This window comes from Aphis gossypii, chromosome 2 (assembly GCF_020184175.1).
Source record: "Aphis gossypii isolate Hap1 chromosome 2, ASM2018417v2, whole genome shotgun sequence".
NCBI classification, from domain to species: domain Eukaryota; kingdom Metazoa; phylum Arthropoda; class Insecta; order Hemiptera; family Aphididae; genus Aphis; species Aphis gossypii.
Window position 1 is genome coordinate 39,772,086 of NC_065531.1, and position 23,349 is coordinate 39,795,434.

General features: G+C 26.9%; 2 protein-coding genes across 5 annotated transcripts in view; both read right to left on the reverse strand.

The window, feature by feature from the left end:
- The window catches only part of LOC114129476 (formin-binding protein 1-like), a 32,177-nt gene extending 30,397 nt beyond the window's left edge, over window positions 1-1,780 (reverse strand). For 3 of the 4 annotated variants that reach the window (XM_050200115.1, XM_050200114.1, XM_050200113.1), the window contains exon 1: window positions 108-517. In XM_050200115.1, coding sequence (XP_050056072.1) covers window positions 108-131 — 24 coding nt within the window. In that variant the 5' untranslated portion in view covers window positions 132-517. Of the gene's footprint in view, window positions 1-107; window positions 518-1,761 lie in introns of those variants that run through there. The other variant, XM_050200116.1, reaches the window with a different exon arrangement.
- Window positions 1,781-6,588: 4,808 nt separating this feature from the next.
- Window positions 6,589-10,867, reverse strand: LOC114129483 (uncharacterized). Its single transcript, XM_050201284.1, has 8 exons — window positions 9,971-10,867; window positions 9,204-9,313; window positions 8,954-9,145; window positions 8,642-8,824; window positions 7,630-8,291; window positions 7,400-7,565; window positions 7,196-7,273; window positions 6,589-7,120 (listed from the first exon to the last, which is right to left on the reverse strand). The coding sequence occupies exons 1-8, from the start codon at window positions 10,548-10,550 to the stop codon at window positions 6,842-6,844; spliced, it is 2,250 nt and encodes a 749-aa protein (XP_050057241.1). The 5' UTR covers window positions 10,551-10,867; the 3' UTR covers window positions 6,589-6,841.
- Between the last annotated feature and the right edge of the window lie 12,482 nt (window positions 10,868-23,349).

The following is a 23,349-nucleotide window of genomic DNA, read 5'->3' on the forward strand; positions in this document are numbered from 1 at the left end:
GAACATATCATTGTATACCACTCTATTTTCAACCGCCTACACATTGCCCTGAAAATCTGACCTAGGTGTAATCCTCTTAAGTCATATCAAACAGGTGCAGTACTCACCCATAATTCAGTTCCCCAACTCATCTTTTGCTGTTTTTCCACATCAAACCACCAAATAGGTGCCACAGAAGATAATCTACGTCGTTATCGGGGACTGGTTTTTTTTTAATCTTTTCACTACGACCCGGTTTGGATGTATAACAAGGTATACAAACGGTGAACGGGCGCACTACGAAGATGGTATCGGATCGGACACTGTAATCAACGAGAGCAGACGACAAGGAAAGTACAAGACATATTTTGATTAAATGAAATATGTTATAATTAGGTAGTCGTTGATGCACAAAAAAAAAAAATTAAAAATTAACCGCAAAAAGCTAAAGGTGAAAGAGGAAATAAGTTCACAACACAACAAACAACGAAGACAAGTGCGCGAAACGGGTGCGACGAACGAACTGATAAAAGAGTAAAAAAAGAAAAAGAAAATGTTAAAAACGTAGGACGTCAACCGCGGGCGGCGAAACAACGACGACATCTGGCGGTGGTGGTGCGGTACCATTTGTTTGTTTTCATTATACAGTTTTCGCCGTTATTCTTTTCTACTCCATGAACACCTAACTCAATCGTAGCTTCATATCATCATTATCACAGAACAATATGTCATTATCATCATCAAGACATTTAATATCAATAATTATTCCTTCGTGGCTTCGTCCGATCATCAAATATATCAATGAACGAATGAAATTTGCAATTTGTATTTTGTAAACCGTGTACCTTAATACCTCCTATACTTAATTTATACCAATTATAATTTAATGACAGTTTCGCTTCCGTATAATACATAGCCCTCTGTTTTATCTAAACATTTTATCACCAATCTTAAAACACAAGTACAAATATACAATTTGAAATATCTCAAGTCTAAGCTTTGAAGCAAACCAAAAAAAACTTATACTAACGTTCCAAAATATTTTAACACTTCGACGTATCTCCAACGTCCCATCGTATATTTCATCTAACCAAACACTACTTAACGATTTTAGTATGAAAATTATCGACGAGGAAACACGACTCTTTTATACGACGTGTTTTCACAAGCAACTACTCCTAAATCATGGCAAACAGCTTATAAAAGATTTATCCATCCTAGGTTAGGATCATTGCTATTATCAAATTGATCACCGTTCTCAGTGGGGTCAGTAACACTATCAGGGAATCCTCATCGCAGGTTAAAAAAAATTGACCTATCCCTCAATATTTGGTCTACCTACATTTTATAAATTACATAAATTATTTGACGTAATATTTCTGTCTCTTTTCTCGACAATAAAAGTTCTTGCATCCGTCGAACCATATTCCTATATACAACCTGATCCTACTACCCACGATCCATTAATTCTTCATTTTATCCGGTTTTAACGTAGCTTTTAAATCGACAACATCCTTTATCATTTTTCAGTATTATGGCAGAACCTCTAAAGTCAAAATATTTACCTTTTATTAGATAGACGTGAGGGAAGTCTTTACAGAGACTCACCCAGTCACAAACAGTATTTTTAGATCTTTCCGTATATTTTATGAATTTAATAAGTTGATTATCAATACCTAACCCAAAAGTACACAAGTTCAATGATTTCGTTAAGACTCTATCCACTATTTTTCGACCATTTGCGTCCACGTACCTAAGTAAAAAATACATATTTTTACGTACCAATTGCGAAGTTTGGCAGCTTTATTTTTACATCTGAAAACTTCGCGTACTTTTTCTTAGACATTTCTTTTATAGGTACAGTTTTACTTCATTACCTTTTGACATTGTGTTGCACATAGTATAGCCGGCTATAATATTGTAAGTATTTAACTGTTGATTCTTCAGTTAAAAAAGTGCTATAAAATTATATTACAAGCATTTTAAAATGTTGCCTTTAAATTACAAACCACTATATTGTACTATTTAGTTCTATACACCGCAAACGATACTAAAATATTTTCCAAACTATTTTTGTGTCCATAGTAAACTCTTAGCACGACACGGCTGCTGAGCGCTGACAGCTCGCCTATGATTGGCGTTGTATGTACATTATATTGGATAGATTACCTTATATTAATATTCTTATCTAAAATACCAATGCCACTAATGCGAGCATTTTATCTATAGTAGAATACAAAACATTAATACATCGCATATACTATATTTATATATTTTATAGTTAGGTAGACGGGTAGGCCGCATGTTGAAAGATAGCAAAAAGTGGTGTCTTTTATACTCACTGTAAGTCTATAAATATAAGCCATATTCCGACATCTGTAATAACTGTTACAAATAACAAAATAAACAAGGTAAGTGATTGCTTAATCAACCCCTTCATGTCAACTCTCGCTCTTTACATACAAGCCATTTGTGCATCTTATATAGTTATATATATAATGTATAGACTGTTTTTTTTTCAAATAAAAAATGGAAAAAAATATTTGAAAATTTGGTCTTTATGAGTGCTTGAACAGTAAATAATACTTAATACAATAATACATTAAAATTAAATATTGTTAGCGAATAACTTAATTTGGTTTACTAATTATTGTACTGTCTGTATTAAATTACTTTTAATAGTAATTTGATGATACCTAATTTAATTATTTTAATATCAAATTTTATAGTAAGAATATAATTTAAAGAAAACGAGTTATGGTTAATTAAAATTTACAAAAAATTTCAATTATAAATATTATTGTTTAAAAAGCAAAATAATTGTATTAGTAAATACTTAAAATACTAAGTAATTACGTAGTATGTCTATATGCTCTATAACTTCATTATACAACAATATACTATGAAAAAATGTTAGACGTTAGATCATTATAAGATCATGATAGAAAATATGTAGTATATTTAGCTGATTTAACTTTAATGATATTTTCAAGATGCGATCTATAATAAAAATTGGGGTTATCTTGTTTATTGGCAATTGCGATTGCAGGAATTTGAAATCATTATAATATGTTATCACGTCGTGTTCACCGTTCAAAAAGTCGACCCACTCAAAGCTCCTTGTTGCATTCTTACAGAGGCGCCAAAGTCCAAAATTTTACCCATGACATTGGACACCTCCACATAAAATTTCGACACCCATCTATTTCTTACAATTACTTGAATATTCACAAAATACAAAAGTAGGTATACTTTTTATGTTGCCTATTAGATAAATTGTACTACCAATATTTAAAAATAACACACAAATAAGTAAAATATATCAGTTTCTTTATTATAACTTTTAAAATGTTCTTAATTTGTACATTCAATGACAGATCATCTCCTTCCTACTAGAGGCGTGTCTAGGACCAAAATTTAGGACAGGCCTAATTATAAAAATAATTTGTATAGTCAACACATTTTTAAATTTAAGAAAAATTTTACTATACTTTTTAACTCATAAGTATGACGTGTAACATGACGCATTAATATTAAGAACTATTTATAATATGAGTATTTATTTAATAAAATCATATTCACCTGTTTTTCATTTTGGCGAATTCGTCAATTATCTTAGTAGGGTTTTTCAACAACTCTCTTTGCCAGGTTCTCTTAGCCGGGCTCCTACTAAATTCACCTCTGACAATTTTCATAGATAAATATATATTTTGGCGCCACTGATGTGAGCCGCGGTGCGTTGTGGCACTCTTTTTTGTCGCTTAGCATTACCGCCGTCCGAGTCACGATTTTGATCGCCGCTAATCGAGGTCCTATCCTTCCGTTATTCTACTCTGATAGATACATCCCAAATGGCCACATACGTTGTAATTTTTTACTGTAATTAGATATAGTAAGGTTCGAACAAAAATGTTTCGATGTATTTGTAAATGAAATGACTTAATAGTTGAACGAAAATGTTATGAAGAAAAATGTTAAGGTGATCGATAGGCGATAATAAATGTTTAAACACTGAAATAAAACGATTTTGATTACTTTACAAAAATTAAAATAAAATTAAACATACAATACGTTGAGTTATGTTTGTGTCGTCTGTGACTTTGTACTTAGTAGAACTTTTAATAATTTAACCCACTGGACATTGATGTAGATAGATATAGACATATAACATATAGATTTTTAAAAATATAATATAGGTAATACATAATATCTACTTAGTAACTGTTGTAATCTAATCATATTAATTCATTATTGTTGCCTCGAATAACAGCGTCGGTACTTCAAACACATAATTCTGCAAGAAAACAAAAATCGTATATGACAGCGCTATCTCGTAACAAATAATTAGCAGTCACGAGTATTTCTTCTTTCTGATAGATAGGTAGGTATTTATTATTTAATATTATATTATATTTATATATCGGTAATATTTTAAAGTTAATTAATATAGCTTATAAAAAAATATTGTGATTAACATTCTTGATCTTGACTCTTGTTACTTTATAAATGAACAACTTGCAAGAACGTTTATTAAACATGGCTATGTCCTAAGAGGACGTCGTACCACTGCATAATATTATGTTGTCTTCGTGTTACACACTTACATTTCAAATTTTTGTTCAACAGTTTCAGAAGTATGCTGTTAGTTTTGACATTAGAATGAATTGACCTATTATATAATTTAAATTTAAGATTATTATCTAGGGCCAGTGACGTAGCCAGGGGAGGGACTGAGGGAGCTGTAGCCCTCCCCGAAATTTTAAGAAAATTGAAAAATTATTTGAATAGTCTAATGAAAAACGCTACAAAAGTCTTAAATTGTATTTTACTGATTTTAAATTGTCATAAATTTTTTTATTTGTTAAAAGTATATTAATGATACTTCAGAATTAGCATGTTACACTTATGGAAGAACCTAGGTAAACCACTGCTGTGAAAAAATTGATAGCCTCCCCTGAAGAAAAATCCTGGCTACGCCATTGTCTTGAACTCCACATCTCCACGAAGCCTTTTATTGATACTATTATTTTGAAGTAAGTTATGATCATTTTATAATATGTATGTAAGTAATGACCTATTTGAAACTCTAAATTATAAAATGATCATAACTTACTTAAAGATAATAATATCAATTAAATACTACATGGGGCCCTAGATAATAATCTTACATTTAATTTATATAATAGGTAAATTCACTTTAATATCAAAACTAACAGCATATTTTTAAAACTGGCGAACAGAAAATTGTTAGATTGTACATATGTAAAACAGAGACACGTTTTCTTAAAAATTAAAATAAATTTAACAAGAAAAGAAAAATTTAATAACTTATTAGTTAGTTATAATAGATAGGGCTTAAGAATATTTTTTATTAAATAAGACCAATAAGTATTAAATTTAAGTCTGATATTTAAATTTAAAAACAATATATATGACATATAGTCTATAGTAGGGGCGACCAAACAGTTGATTGCGGACAATTTAAAAGGTTATCATGTTAGAATTTACAATTATGTTTTTTAATAATTATAGTTATACTGTAATAAAAATAATTTTCTATGGAAGTCAATCCTAAAAGGTGAAGTATATTTTTAGTAGATCGTGACCAAAAAAGTTTGACCATCCTTGGTTTATAGGAACACTACTTTAGTTAGGACTTATTTATACAGAATTTAAAGGCATAAAGGTTATGAAAATATACATTTATTAATAAAAAAAAATACATATAAATTATATACTACAATAAATAAATTAATTTGTATAATAAAACACAATGTTAAAAAAAAAATTAATTAAATAACTATAAAATAAATAAAAAACATTTTTTTTTTTATTATTTTTTTTTATACAATACAATAGAAACAGAACATTTTACTAAATCATACAATTCATTTATATTTGTAGTAGAATATTACGAATATATAAAAATGTAACCCATTTTAAATTAGCAAGATTTTAGATTACAGTAAAATTGGTTGAATGTAGAAATTAAAATTTCAGATTAACTTTGGGTGAGGATTGCATGTTTCGAAGAAATATGACAATAAGTATTTTTAAGTCATTAAAATAGGTATTTATTATAATGAAATGTAACATAAATTATTTTTCCTCCAATGTGTTTTTATAAAACAAATAATATTTAAAAATATTCTAGATTAGAAAAAATAATGATAAAAATGTTAATAATAATGAATATATAAATATATTATATTCTTATAAAGACATATTATTTAAATTTTAAGATAGTTAGGGTTTAAAAGATTTTCTATCTTTATAATTACATTATATTTCAAAATAAAACTTATATTTTTTATCACTATTCTGGTTTGTAAGATAATATTAGCATATAGTAACTTGTGTTTGTTGTATGACATTTTAACAGACTCAACTATATAGCTAACATACAACAATCGAATGATTGGTAGTTTTATATTTAAAGTTTGTATGGAAAATAATATTTTTATAATCAATTTAACTTGAAACATGAGATTAACGCTCTTTGAAACAATTAATGAAACAGACTTGTCTTAAACTAGCTTCCTTACCCATCACCACTTTAAATATTAAGTAAAAAGAAAAATTTGCTCAAAGAAAGACTGAAAATTCAACTAAATAATTGAAATTATTTAAAATAAAAATAAAATGATAGAATAAAATAAACTTGAAGACATTAATTTTTCTAGAATAATTTATGATAAAAATATATTTAAAATTTTGAAGTGGAATAGTAATAATGTTCAAAGAAATAAAGATTAGTTTTAGAAGAAACAAAAATATTAGCTAAATAAAATAAAAATTATACATAAAAGTCAACACGTCATGTGAAAATTATTTCAGGTCATAACTCATAATATCATTAGTATTAACTAATAGTATACTGATTCTTATTTAGCAATGTCCCTTGGGTTATGCAATCCAAAATCCATTTTTCATGAATATTATTATTCATTAGAAGAGTATAACCAACCACTACGTCAGCCTTAGTGTCAGTACTTGTGCAATGGCCACCACATGCACGCACCAATCGTCTTAAGAGTTTAGCAGGTGGATCACAGGTATCTGATATGTATATTCTGCCAACATTATCAAATATATGAAATGTTAACAATGATCCAAATGTTTGACGTCGTACTTGAAATTCCTTAGAAAAAAAAACAAAAAGAGACATTCATAAATATTCATTTAAAATAAATAAAAGTGAATTTAGGATTTTTACTTTAACACGTTCAGACAAATCCGAGATTAAATATTGTTCATGAGATAGCCATCTACCAATTTTATGTGATTCATGTACCTTAATAATTAAACAACATACAAGTTTATCAGTTATATTTAATACAACAATACAATGTCACAAATATTTTAAACAAAATCAATAAAATAGATAAGTTATTAAACTTGTTTTTGTGAAATGTCTTACCCAATTTTCAGAAACAATGAAACATCCATAAGCCATTGCAAAAACAATATTTAATGTTCGATTTGGTTGAGATTTGGTAATTAAAAAAGTAGTTGAAGGTTCTACCTTAGTATGGAAAATGAATGTTCCTAAGTCTTGTATAGATGATTTTAAAATGTTTGTTTCACTGCTTAAACAAAAAATGTTATAAAATATTATGTTTTATACAAATAAATATTTATTTTTTAAACCTTTTTGTCATTCCACTACATGCAATTGATTGTAATACTACAGGGCTAGCTAAAGAGGTTTTTGGTGTCTGAAATATTGTAGTAGAATTTCTGGACATTAAACTAGAAACATTATCATTAATTTGAGTTGTTTTCACATTTTTTAGTTTTTTAGTTTTTTTCGGACGTAGATCTGAAGGTATTTCCCATTTTGAGGGATTCATTTTAACATTTTTTTGTATTGGTGTTTTTTTATTACTGTTCATATTATTGGCATTCGATAACAATTTATCATGAAGCATTGTTTTCCGTTTTCTCGTACTAATTAATCTTGAAGGAGCACTAATTCTCAATTTTTGAGGTGAAGGTGATGGGAAATCGCTGACATTGCTCGTATCATTCAAATTAGTATTTGAAGGAAATAATAGCTTACGAAATCGTTGTCTAGCTTGAGGATTTAAATTTAATCGTTCTTCAATTTTATTTAGTTCACCATCTAGTTCTGTAGAAGTAGCATTCTCTTTTCCACTAGGTGTGAGATATTTTCTTAATACTTTGATTGACATTGGAATAAATAGTTCATCAATTTGGTCATCTGGTACTGGACTATCAATTTTGTTTAATACTTTACATAGTTGATCTGATAATATATCAACAATATCATTTGATTTGTAAGGATCGTCCTACAAATAAAAAAAAAATATATTAAACAAGTATAACTTAGTATGACTATTGTTTTTTAAAATAATACACACAGCTGAATTAAGTTTCACTTAATTCTTTGAGAAAAAATTATAAATACACAAAGTAATATGATTGTAAATGATACAGTTTTTGGTCTTTCATTTAAAATTTAAAATAAATCCTCTACAATATATCAAAATATGTTAAAAATTTAAAAGCATAATATGAACTTGGGGTTTTCACCGCTTAGAAGTACTGATTTTGAATTTAGAAGTGCTAAGTATACTTCTAGTTCACTAATGAATACAATGTAGTATATGAGTATGTATATTGAGGTTGATAAGCTTACTAATTTATCAACACTAGATTTTTTAGGGGTTTCAATGATAGGACTGCTTTCTTTATTTTCATTATTCAGGTTCATAATATTGAAGTTGTTAAATCTTTCCATAAGATTATCACATTTGGATTTCAACATCTTGTCACGCTCAATATTACTTGGTCTTAAAAATTTTTTATACGTCTTGCTTATCTGAAATAATAAATATTAATTCTTACTTATAGGTATTTATAAAAACGAAATTTAATTTAAACACAGACAGAGAGTATTGAAGTTCAATATAAAATTGAATACCTAACTAAAACATTAAAGTTTACTTACTGGAATATTAATATTAGTGTTTGGAGTTCTTGTATATTTTTCCATATCAACTGGAGGGTAGTCAGCTGGATCCAATATCTTATTAGCTAATTTACTGTATTCCATCCACCTTGCTGATACTAGTGGAATATTACGTTTGATTGCTTTATTATATGTACTACGTAAGCCATCACAAAACATTACGTGGGTAACCTAAAAATAAACTATATTAAAAAATTGTTTAAGGATAATAAGACTAATCATTTATTACTTTTTGATTGAATGTTTTTTCTACTTTAGCACCCAAATTAATGAGACATTGTGTAATACCTGAACCACTGCGATCGTTGTCAATTTTGTAATCAACAAATGCAACAACTCCTAGAACATAAGGTATTGAAATTATAGTCACAATTTTTTATAGAACCTCTAGAGATATAAAAACCATATTTAAGAAAAGTTCAATATTTTTTATGTAGGTATGAATAAAGAGAATTTTTTTTTTTAAATTTATAGAATCTGCAAAAAACAATACATTTTTTTTCAAATGGAACTCTAATAGGTATTGTATTGTAGTTCATAAATAACTGGTACAAGTTTCAAATTTCTAGTAAATTTTAAGAAAATAAAAAAACCAATGTATTGGAAATTGGAGCATAATTTTGTTGTGATTTTTCTATACATTACCTATATAAAGATGTGAGAACATTAAATAATTTTTGAAGTAAAATCTAAATACATGTAATTTATCGGATTACTCATATTATCCTAAAAAATTTAACATAAGATATAAAAAATATAAATATCAACGCAGGTACAACTAATACATTCTTCACTTTGTTCACAATTGATGAAATTGAAATGTTAACATGGTCTATGAGCTGTTACTAAAGTAAATTGCATGTTGAACTGGGCGATGTATTTAAATCAACCAATTTGGGCAGTCAATGAAAATTTTAATAACTTTATAGGAATAGGATTTGTTTTATAGTATTATTATATAATTATAATTTATAAGTAATATTAATGAAAATTTACCTTCAAGAACTCGTTTAGATTCTTTGCCATTATCGTTATTCTTTGAATTTGTTTTAGACTCATTCTTTTTACTTGATACAGGACTATCTTGTAAATCTTGTATTCCACTGACATTAAGGCTATCATTTGTTACAACTGAAATGTCACTTGAACTTTTGTTGACACCCATTAAGGAGTACAACTCTGTTTGTGCCTCCTTCATTAACTTCATGAACTTTGGGGTAGGGATAAACACTCTTTTTGGTTTTATTATTGGACTATCAATCCTAATTTCTTCATCTGGTTGTTTCTTTTTTTTTGATGCCGGTGTTCTTTTAGTTGATTTGTTTTTAGTGTTTTTACCTCCTGTATTACTGACAAGCTTATCTTGCGGTGTGTCCGGTATGAGTTCACCAAATAAGTCTCTATGCCCTTTCAATGATGTTTGAGAATCTTCAATCACTTTTAACTGAGAATCTACGAATAAATCTAGATTACAGTTTAATGGTATTTCGTCCGAATCGTCAATGGCTAGTTTTCTTTTTTTACGGTCACTGACTCGTTGTAATACTTGACGAGAATATGTAATTTGACACGACATAATGGTAGTTATACACGGACACACGGTTATGTATTGACTAATTAATAATAATGACTAAATTAAGTCAGTCTAGGTTAATGTAACTATTATGCTTGCCGATTGAACTCCGAATTCGGAAGTACAAAAATTTTGTATTTCGTTAGAACTCGGAGTTCCGAAGTTTAATATTTGTAATACGTCCAACTAAATACAAAGGTTTTCAGCTTTAATCCGTCCAAAAAGTAATGTATTACTGCATTAAAGAAGCAGTAAGTTAGAGTCACAGTAATTGCAGGTCGAAGACCGTAGTCGTATACTTATTATTTGATATTCGTATTTCGTATACGTAGGATATACTGATAAAGAAACGTCCGTTACAAAAAATTGATAAAAATTTTTTTAACAGATCCGGTGTGTTATCATATTGTTTTGAATCGCTGTTAACAGTTTTTGTTCCATGTTATTTGAGTTGGATATTTTATTATTTTGTCTTAAATTTGCAACGATACGAATTAATAGCACAGAATAGGTAGATAACTAGATTAGTCCTTATTGTCCTACTCACGAATAATTAAGATAGGAACAGGGTAGGGCAATTAATTGGGCTAGGGCAGGGGTCGGGATGTTTTTCGTAGGAAAGAGCCATTTTTTTTAAAAAATTTACAAAACCATGATGTATTGATGTCCAAAGGGTCGCGCAGGCTTAAACAATCTTTTTTTTTTTTGATACCGAATTAAGATTTCATAGACGTTTAAATTTGTATCATATATCATTTACATATATAAATAATGCTACTAATACAAATTATTAAATAACCTAACCTGCGTGTAGGTACCTATTAATTGTTATGTATAACGTTATAATAATATTGTAAATTAAAAGTTATGATTTGAAAATTAAAGTTAATTTTTTCACATTATTTATCATATAGGCACTAGGTATAAGTAGTTAAATCAGTACCTATGTGTAATATAATACATATTGGTCTATAATCTAATAATCTATATTAATATTATAATGTAGATGGTACATGCTCAATATTTTGATCAAAAGTAATAATTCGTTGACGGTCTTTATTAATAGTTATTATTGTGCGATTATCGTTATGAATTATAATATAATGCAGTGTAATATGCCCTACATATTATATTATTGTACCTACTATTATTTTGATGTTATTACAGATTGAATGTATTAAAAGCCATGATGGTTCAAAAAGGTCGTTGTCAGACATTCTCTTGATGTAAATATCTGCACATATGAGCGAGAGCCAATGACGAAACTACATTTTATATAGAGTAAAATTAGGATGGGTTAACTTTAAAGCTCGTTTTTTCTTTCTTAATGCTAATTTAAAAATATTGCAGTCATTTAAGTAAGTGTCAAAGTGAAACAATTTCAGTACTTATATTATGATTGATGTACCTATAATAAAATTTTTATTATGTACCTATAACGAAGGTACTATTACTATATCGTTGACGACTATACAATAACTAGCTGATGTATTATTTCGTTAAATAAAGATTACAAACATCGATAAATTTATACACACTGGCCTCCGATCGGACCCCGGATCTATGTAGGTAAAGCCACCGCGTGGTAAAATTAATTATAAATTTAATTCATTCAAAATTGTAAATTAGCCTTAATTTTACAGGTAAAAATAAAAACAATCAAAAGTGAACTTTAACCAAAAACTTATAATCCAACTATTTACAGCAACTTTTTAGAAGTATTTAAAAAGCAAATTTTAAACCTTCTATATTTTAGGTTTTTTTTTAATATAAATAGCAAAATAATTTCCAAATACCTATGCAAGTAACTAACTAATAACAACTATTGATTAGTTTTCGATTACATATTAGGTAGCTATGCATAATTATTGATTTGTTCAATTGTAGTATTGTATGTTATATAATATTATTTATTAACTGCGCTTTTGTTCTTTGTATATTTATATTATGTAACAACTATTGCGACTGTCTTTAAATAAATATGAAAGATAGTTCTTAGATTACTCATATAACTATATTAATGTATAGTTTATTACTCATAATACTCCGCCTTTTTTATTCAAATGAACAGATATTATTATTAATAAAAAATGATTTTTTCATTTCGTTTTACGATGAATTGACTAGATATTGCGCAATCCAATCAATATGAATAACTATTTTTAATTTTTCATATATATAATATGATTATGTACCTAGAAATAAGTATACCTTAGACCTGAAAACATTTTTACCACGGAGAGAGGCCCATCAAATATTTTCGCCACTCGGTTATTTTACCATAAAATCATGACTCGTATTGTTACTTATTAGCATAGTTAGGTTAGAGTTAGCATAAAGTAATGACTAATGATGACATACGTGATTGACTGGGTGGTTGATCGATTATTATTTATTACATTAGTTTAAAATCAGGGTGTATAACGAGGATTTGATATAGTTTCACGTTATAACTTATATTATAGTTAAATTACTTATAAAACTTTGATCAAGTTAAGTAAAATGTATTTTTAAGAATAGATAGATTAAATATTAAGTCACACATTTTCATAAAATATGAAATTGTAACAGTTATTGAGATAAAGATATAAGAACAACTCCCAAATATTACAATAATACGCATAACAGTTATATAACAGTCATATCCTTCAGCGTGCTAAATAAATTTTGTTAAAAGTTAAAGGTTACTTTTTTTAATAACTTAAAAAAATTTAATTTTGATATAAAACAATGATCAAAAAAATAATAACTTTTAAACATGTGTATATAATGTATGGTAAAAATTGATTATATTTATTTAATTGATTACAAACAAGGGAAAAATGGAAAAATATATTAATTTTTTTAAACATGTTGTTTTATAATGCTCCAATCAGGTATGTAAAATTTTTTTTTTTCCAAACGTTAATGATTTTCATGAAAATGAATGTCTATTTTTAAGTGAATCACCTTGTATGTATTCGTAAATCGCGCATTAGTTATAAATGTTTTATAATTGTGTATAATAATAATATGTTATATATATTTATACATACGATACGTACCTAGACTGGAATCGTTTAAAACGGTGTAAATTATAGTCTGATAATTTTTTTTTTACAAAAAAACATCTATAGGTAATACATAGGTACTGCAATTATTTTTCCCCGAACTATAGCTATGGAGTTTAATGTAGTGAACTCATTGTCGTTATAATAACGCTCGCGGCGGCGTCGATCGCAGTTTTTTCCGCCCCTCCCACACCACTTAAATAAAAGTTCAAAAAAGTAGTGGAAGTAATATTTTTCTCTTGATTTGAATTATTTTTTGTTCGATAAATAAAATAATAAAACTAAACAATTAATAAATAGCCACTCCTACATCGGGGGATAATTCATCCGGTTTGCCCGTCCTCTCACTAATCTCTGCACAAGCTCATCATGCTTTGCGCACGACATTTAGATATAATACCGTATACTGAGTGAGAAAACTATTTTGTAAATCCCGTGCGTCATGGTGTGGTTTCCGAAAGAGAATGCTTAAACATTGTTTCTAAATAACATTTACGTATTATTATATAAGCGCCGCAAATGTGATTTAATAATCTATGAAAGCTGTGACGACATTAATATACGATAAGTAAAGCCGATAAATTTGTATTTGTGTAGGTATATAAGAAACGATTGAAAATATTTCGGTCGTGATTTGGATACATTTTACGATCTGGATTTATGACCGTGGTTAAGTTTTTGTGAACTGATTTCGTTACAATCCAATTCCTACAGCTATTTCATTATTTATCTGTATACAATATAAATTGTACGTCGAGATACTTCATTAACACTGTTGGTCGTGTTTTTAATAATAGTATTACTGTATTAGTATAAATATCAGACTTTCGATTTATAGTGTTCTTATACAATTTTTGTAGTAACAAATTAAATTGCATAATTTAGGAATATTAAACATATTATCGTTTTATACTGCAGGTAGAACTATATACATATGTGTGTGCAAATTTTTGAGAGACGCTAACGTTATTACGTGGATATATTTAATTAGTGGACGTGACCGAATCAATAAAATTACTAAAAAATAATAACGATAATAACGATAGGAATAGGTTTTAAGTATTAATTGTTGGTGTTGACAGTTTTTATTTTCTTAATAGTTACACCTAACTTTATGGGATATGTTGTGTAGGTATTAAATATTTATACATATTTACTAATATCGGAGTAGGGTGGTTCGTATAACAATAAGTCGTCAATATTCGTGACGATTAGTTCGTGCGCGAAATATATATATTTTTACAATAGTAAATAGTAAATTGTTAAGACCGTACAACATACTTCGGTGTCGCGGTAAACTAACGTTTGGTTGCCAATGTAGTTAATGTTCAGGGGTAATATATTTTTACAGTCACGTTGTTTGACAATTGTTATTTATCATTAATTATAATGACAACGTACACAGAGAGACGTATTTAAGATTTTAGCGCAGTGGGGCCATAACAATGTGTATTTGTATTACATTTTTACATTTTAAATCTTATCAGTTATCACACACAATTATGTAATAAATTACTATGGTGATGTAAAAACGATTTATTTATATTTATTATCAAAATAATTTGTTTTCTTGCTTTTTATTGTATTATATTTGCCACATCTAAAATTTTACAATCCTAAGCCCAAGTCCTTCTCCCAGCCCTCTCTAAATATTTCATTTTACGTGATAAATTTAACGTAACGCACTCGTTAAAGTTATTGAGTTACGATTAGCCCTGTATTATATAAATAAGACAAAATTATGCAATTACAAAAAAACATGTATTATAATAATTGATCATGATATAATATATTTTTAATACTTTATATTATTATGTATCAAGGAAGTGTGTACAAAGGTAGTCACCGCGTACCTATAACATGGGCGTAGATAGGAAATATTTTCGGAAGGAGTTTTGGTCAGGTATACATTAAATTTAATCCACATTTTTTTTTAAAATTGTTTTATCTTTAATTTCCGGGGGTGTTTGAACACCCAAAACACCCCCTTACCTACGCCCATGGCCTATAAATACCTACATCAATACACAACTACATGTAGTAAAAACAATAATATTTATTATAATATTTTTGTTCAAATACTATATTATCTGATGTTTTCCCATTTGCAAACCGTAAAAATATGCAATGTTTTAAATATTTTATAATTATTAATGTTGGCATTCGTAAAAAGTCGTGAGAGGTAATGAACCATTAAATTACAGAAGTCGGATTTGTTCTAAATATTTTTTGTAGATTATGTACTTATGTCAATTAAATAATATAATATCACCAAAATCAATGTAAACTACAGTTATAGGTTTAGGTTTAGGTATTTTACTTAGTTAGAATAATAAAACAACCATATTTGTAGGCTTACTACACGGCGTATGCACGAATGGCGGACAATTTCCCCCCGGACATTACCCCCCCCCCCCAACTGTTTTTGGCGTGGGATATTTCCCCTCCCCATTTTTTTTTCAAGTTTATTATTTAATAAGAAATAATTTTTTTTTTCATAAATATAATCAATTATACTATGATAACCTATTATATAGTAAATTTTTGATCAATTCAACTATACTTATATAATTAATTTATGAAAAAAAAAATGAAATTTTTTAATAAATAATAAATGATATTAAATTATTAAATAATAAACTTAAAAAAAAATGGGGGAGGAGAATGTCTGCATCGAAACATTTTTCGGGGGGAAAATGTCTTGCTACGCCAAAAACAGTCGAGGGTAAATTGTCCGGTTATCGTACACAGATAATAATAAATATTGTACATATCATTACGGTGGCATAAAAGATCATCTGAAATTATGCTACATAATATACACAATAATATAAATTATTATATAGATTATAGACAACGCATATCGTACATATTATGTTTGATCTTATTTTTAAAATAATAATATCTCGTGTATAAATGTGTTTGTTAACTAAGAACAGAATAATTTAAATATGATTACAGGACCTGCAGCAGTATTAATTTATCAAGGAAACTAATAATTTAATATTATTATTTCAGATTTAAGTGCATTTTCCGTTAGCGCGTAGTTTTAAAGATAATGCGCAATTCTATATTATAGTGTTTTACATCATAGTACGAGTTTAATTATTACGAGTTGATTACTACATGATGCTTGTTGCTATTAGTAGGCACTTATATATCTAATATGATTTCTTGTTTTTATCGGTTTTGTCGTCCGCTATAATTCATAAGGTATATAGTATTATTATCCTAATCCATAGGACGCGTGAGAAAATAATTAAAAAATAAAAAAAAAAACCAAAAAATAAATCTCCAATAACGTATTTATATGTTTAATTTGTTTAAAATGTATTTTTATAGCGCTCGGAGGCAATATTATCTACAAGAAAGTTAAGTGATTTTTATTTGAATTTGTTGTGTATGTATATATTTTAATTTAAATGAGTTTTTAAAAATATTCATAAATTCTGGAAGGAAAAATGATTAAGTAAGTATAAATGTATTCAATTATTTGGATTATGAAATATCTAAATTGATAATATATTTATGTTTTAATTATTCATAAATAAATTCTTTATAAAAAATTTAAATAATGAAATTAAATTTTGAACGTGATTATACACGATGTCACAATACCTAAATGTACTTATTATTATGATTATTTATTTAAAAATATATATTGATTATAATGTATAATAGTCCAACTAAGATAGCTCGCGTGGTAGCCTATGAGTAGGTACTAGTTTTTATAATACAATATAACATGATTTGTTTGTGACAAAGTCACAATGTTTGAAATAATTATTGTATCCATATAAAATTATAAAAAAGAAAAAAATAATTATATATTAGAAACAGAGGAATATTTACTATTTAAATACAATAGAGGTGCAAAATCTATTTTGTATAAAACTATCTTTTATTTATTATTTATTTATTTACATATATGTATAACGAATATGCATGAATTCGTATCTATAACCTATATAGGTATGAAGAAATTTAAGATTTAACAGTTGTGTATACAGCAGAAAAAAAAATTTTATTTGTTGATATGTGATTAACCAAAAATGTCAACGCGTTATTATTATATCCGACAAGACAAATTTCGTAATAAATAATGACAGTTGGCAGTTTAAACGAATTATAAATTATGAGTTATGACCGTTTGAGCACACTTATTACATATTATATGACTTATGCGCAAGTTATGGCGATTCTAAAATCGATAAGACGTTGAACAATATCGGTCAAACAAAAATGATATATTATAATCATAAGTAATTCATAACTCATAATGGTTTAATTTCTTTATTGATGCACGTGGCAGTTAGTGTTCTTTTATGATATTATTTATATTGTATAGTTCTTATTTTAAAATGGAGTATCTATATACACTTATATAAATTGGTTTCTAAGTATAAAAAATCGTTTACTGGTCAAATGTTTCATGCTCCAGAAACGATTATTCTCCCCCACGATATACATGCTTAAAATTGTTTGTGCATTATTTTAAGATTTTTTTTAGGTTATCATTTTCTAGTATCTGTGCTAACTGCGAGCTGCGAGCCACGAGGGGTCTCATGACCTCATGTACTAACGCATGAATCCTTCGGCGTGTTAATGTAAAATGAAAAAAATTTACTCTCTTCTTCTAAAATCTTTATAAATGTTATGTAGTTACATTACCTACGTCATTTTTGTTAGTGATGATTTTAGTTAGAATAAATATCAGCCATGTATTGACCGATTGACGTAAAATTAAATAATTTTAGACAGATTCATTCACTAAGATTTATTTAGGAATTGTTATTTAGCAAGTAGCAATTATATTATATCTCATATAATATAATATTATTATGTATAGCTGCAGTTTGCAAAAAAAAGCTAGTAAATATTTATTTTAGATTTAATGAGAGCTTGAAAATGCATTAATTATTTTAAAATTTATACTGTAAGGAAATTTAATACGTACCTATATCTATTGTGTTATATACGATGAATTTTAATTTAACTAGAAAGTACAATATAATACATTAAAATTAAATATTTATTATAATGTAAGTTATAGTATTTTTGATTTTTCCTAACCTACAGCTAGTAACATAAACATTTAAAAAATATATAATGTTATAATAATACATAACATACTTTATATATATCAATATAATAATATTGATTTTATACTTAATCGGTTTCAAAAATATTTTATTCACATGGAATTCTATAGCCAATGACACTTAAAGTAAACGAACATTAAAATATTTATCGCTTAAAACCTTTAAATTTCATAACTGCATGACGGTTTGATTTGCAATCTAATTGTGTTTAAGTAGACCGTCGGCCACTGAGCCACATATATTGTCGTGTCTTGTTCGTAACAGTTATTATTGCCTCATAAGTTTTATTTGTATTTATATTATTTTTATTTTGGCACGATACGTTTTTTTTTTGTTTATACATATACATATTATAATATATAGATAATGAGATCAATTATATTGGAATTTCGTTCAATTAAGCTACTATATAAGAATATTTTATGGGCGTCACCAGTTACCTCAAGGACTTATCCTTGCCCTCAGACACCCCTACGTATAATAAAATTTAAATTTAATACTAAATTATTTATGATCTGAAATGTAGATTCCGCGTTAAACTAGTAATTACCTATTGAGTTTCAGATTTATATAGATATATCGAGTATATATTATATTATCATTATTAAAATGAATACATAATAATCTGCAAAAATATATTTACCGTGTTTTATTAGTTAACCCATATCTTCTAGTCCGCTTCATCATAATTATTATACATGATTCGCAGAAAAATAATAACAACAATATTATAGTTATGAGTATTAAATAGTTTCATTTACGTGTATTATGTTTGTATGAAACGAATAGTTTTAACTCATAAAGTGTACCTATATAGGTATATTGGTGGATAATTTAAAACTCGTTCACATCAATAAATTTAACAAAATATATCACATAATTACCTACTCAATACAATATCATAAATGTATACTTGGATAATATATTATTTGTTACTTTTTGTTACGGTGACTTTTTAATTTAAAATACGGCAATTGTATACTAATAGGTGTATATAAATGTGAAAATGGAAATCTTTGTCACGCATGTTTTCTGACTACTCATCCGAACATCTTAATTTTTTTTTTAAATGAATAAGTATATTTCGGAGCCTATTTTTGATTCTATAAGTTAATGAAAAATCGAGTTATTTTTTTAATTTTAAATAATCGGCAAATATGCACACAAAGATTTTCTTTTTTTTCGATCCGTATTACCAATTGTTAGTTATTATTATAAATGAATATTTTAGTGAATAGTTGATATAGTACAATAGTACAAATCTTTTTCGTTGTTTTTGGTTTACACTATTGAAACTTTTGAGTTGTTGGTTTTTGATCTAGAATGAAAAGGAAATCAAGTTTGCGTCATTCAACAAAAAAAGAAAAAATAGTTTTTTTACAAATGCTGCTGTTAGATGGTAAAAAAAAACAACGCCGGGAGAGACAGAAATGTTAAGTTGATATGCCGGAAATATCATCTATACATTAAATCAGAAAACCAAAAATATTATTTATCAATTACACGCGTTATGCTGAATGTTATTATAGCATTAGGTAATCAAATTTTACACGGATGTATTTTATACGGGTAACGAAAAGCACGGAGATAATTAGTAAGTATGTATTTTAATATTTATATCAGACATAGAAACATACAATTACCTTGGGGGAGGGGGGTATTTCACCCAGAGACCATATACAATATTAGCTGTCAAACAAACTTAACCAATGTGACTGTTTAGAGCCGTATCGAGAAATTTAGATTTCTTATAATTTTTTAAATTAGGGTGCAAAAATCCCAATGCTTAAAGATATTCGGTTTAAATTTTTAAAACAAAGTAAGCAAATTAAATATTCGATTAAAAAAAAATATATAGGTATAGTAATTAGGATTTTGCTATAATTAAAATCTAAATATCAAAAAACAATTCTCGTAAAACTTATTTAACTTTACATAATACATACTATTAATTGACACTTGTTGATGGAGATTTAGTTGAGTTTTATTTCAGAAGGAGGGAATTTAAACTTTTTAAAAATAAAGCTTGTGTTTAAATTTAAAATGGATAAATATACAGACGTTAACAAACTGAAATCATTTTATTATTCCTATATTAATTAATAATTATTATTATATTCGCTGCTAACTAATATTTCTATTACTTTAAAAATGTTGTAAAATTATTTTTCAATATAAGCTAATATTGTATGCTATATTATGTTTGAAAAAAATTATTTTTCTCATTTCGTTGAAAAATATGTTACGTAAATAATATGAGGTATGTACTAGGTATGAGTATTATATATTTATGTGTATATACGTACAACTAGAATTTAAATAGAAAAAACAATATAAATAAATCTATCGTAATAATATATTGAGTACGAATATAAATTATTAATGTATGGTTGATCAAATCAATTGTGAAACAATAAACTTATTAAGCTTAATAAGTGGCATATTTCAATTTTATTATAAATTACAGGTTGGATGTAAATAGAGTTTTGTAGTGATGCTATCGTAAGATATTGATTAAAAAACTTCAGATACCTAGTCTATTCGTATGCTAATATAATAATCATATTATATAAAGTTATCAGATAGAGAAATAATTTATTTTTCTTAAGGTCATCGAGCTGATTGATAATAATTTTCGTGATCCTAGAATATATTAGTGGCATAATATATTTTGTGTAAATTGATTGTCAAAAATATGTTAAGAATATTATAGAATATCATCGAAGTCGCAACAAGAAGAAATCTGACGACGCTAAATTTGAAATTTACTTTAAGTAATGATCTAGTTAAACAAATAAAGTTTAACCATGAATAAAAAAATTACTTTGATATATTATACATAATACATACATATAATGTCACAGGGCATTGTATTAAATCATTTAAATTAGTACTTGGTCGTTGTTTTAAACATTATAACTTATATAAACTACCGACTACCGAGTGCCGAGTATCGAGATATAATATAATATAAATAAGTACATATTATGAAAAAAAATGTAATACTAGCTAAAGGTAATAATATAAACTTGATTTAAAAATGGAATGTCATACGTTTATTACAAATAGGTACCTAGTGTCTTAGACCTTACTGAATAGTGATAAATGAAAACATTTTTATGTAAAAGCATGGTCACAATTAACATAATATTAACTTTGATATTCCATGAAAGCTTGTTTTATAAATGTAATCATATTTAATATTATCTTTAGTTAGTAGCGTAGGAGTGTAAATCATCATATTTCTTCTTTTTCCATAATTAACTATAATTAGTCGTTATTTTTTGGCCTATAGATTACGGAGTGAAGAGTATTAGAAAATGTCACCTAAATGTCGTAATTATGATCAATTTAGTTCACAGTGTAACAGGTACCTATATTATTTTATTAACATCAAATATCTTAAATATTTCCCTACTATATAATATATGCTAATGTTGTGCATTAATGAACTTTTATATTTTATTTAACAGCCAGTATTCATCACAAACCGTTAAAATACAGTATGTGATGTAATTTATTACGAAATATAATATTATAAATTATTATTCATTTTCATTTTCCTTTTTTTTTTAATCATGAACGATACGTACATAAACGAGAAAACATATACTTTTTTATGTCATTATTATCTATAACATTTTTAAATGTTTAACTCATAAGTTCGTTCAACGAGACAATTTTCGATTGAAATTTTATACCATAAGTTAAAGGACTGTAGACTTTGATGTAACTAAAGGGGGTATTGGCCACTAGCACACCATATCTGTAAACTAGCGCCATATTAAAATATTCCTTAAAATTATATGTTTATGTAATATGTATTTATGTACGATCATTTAGATTTGGTTTTAATAACACAAGTAACATTTTGGTAATTTCGTCATACTTATTATCATCTTTTACGATTTGTAATAATACTTACCTAATAAATTATATTGTTAAATAATTCTGCATCTCATTTTCAGTCATATATGTAAATTTAAAACATGGAGTAGGACTTTAGTGATAAAAAATCGGTTTTTTTATAATTTTACATAATATTAGGATTAGAGAATGATATATTGCTCACAATTTTGAATCCGATGCAATAAAACAATAATATACCAAAGTATACATATTGACCATATTGCCGTTTGGCATTAACATTTTAAGTTCCTATAATTTTAAACTTAAACTCAATTAACGTAGCTTTTATTAGTCACATCAAATACTCATTTCATAGCTACTATTTTAAAACTTAATTAACTGTTTTCTATAAGTATAAATTAAAAATAAAAGTTCTTCTTATATGGAGTGTTAATTTATTTTTGACTTTGTAACTATTCAAATAAGTGATTATACGTAGGTGTCTAACTCTCCACGTATACATATTTTACACAAAACTCTGTGAAAAAGAGGTACTCTTTGTACCAAAGGTTAAAAGGCATAGTTGCACCAATTACGAGTTTACTATGTTACTTGATACGCCTGCAGACGTAATCATACCTAGACGATGTCATCGAATATTTCTACTATTGCTTGTGTTTATAATAATATGTGTATCCTACAATATTTATGGAACTTTGTACGTCTTGAGTCTTGAGGTCATATAAAAAGTACTCAAAGTACATAATATATACTCGTAGTATATACTATGTTTTATAAAGT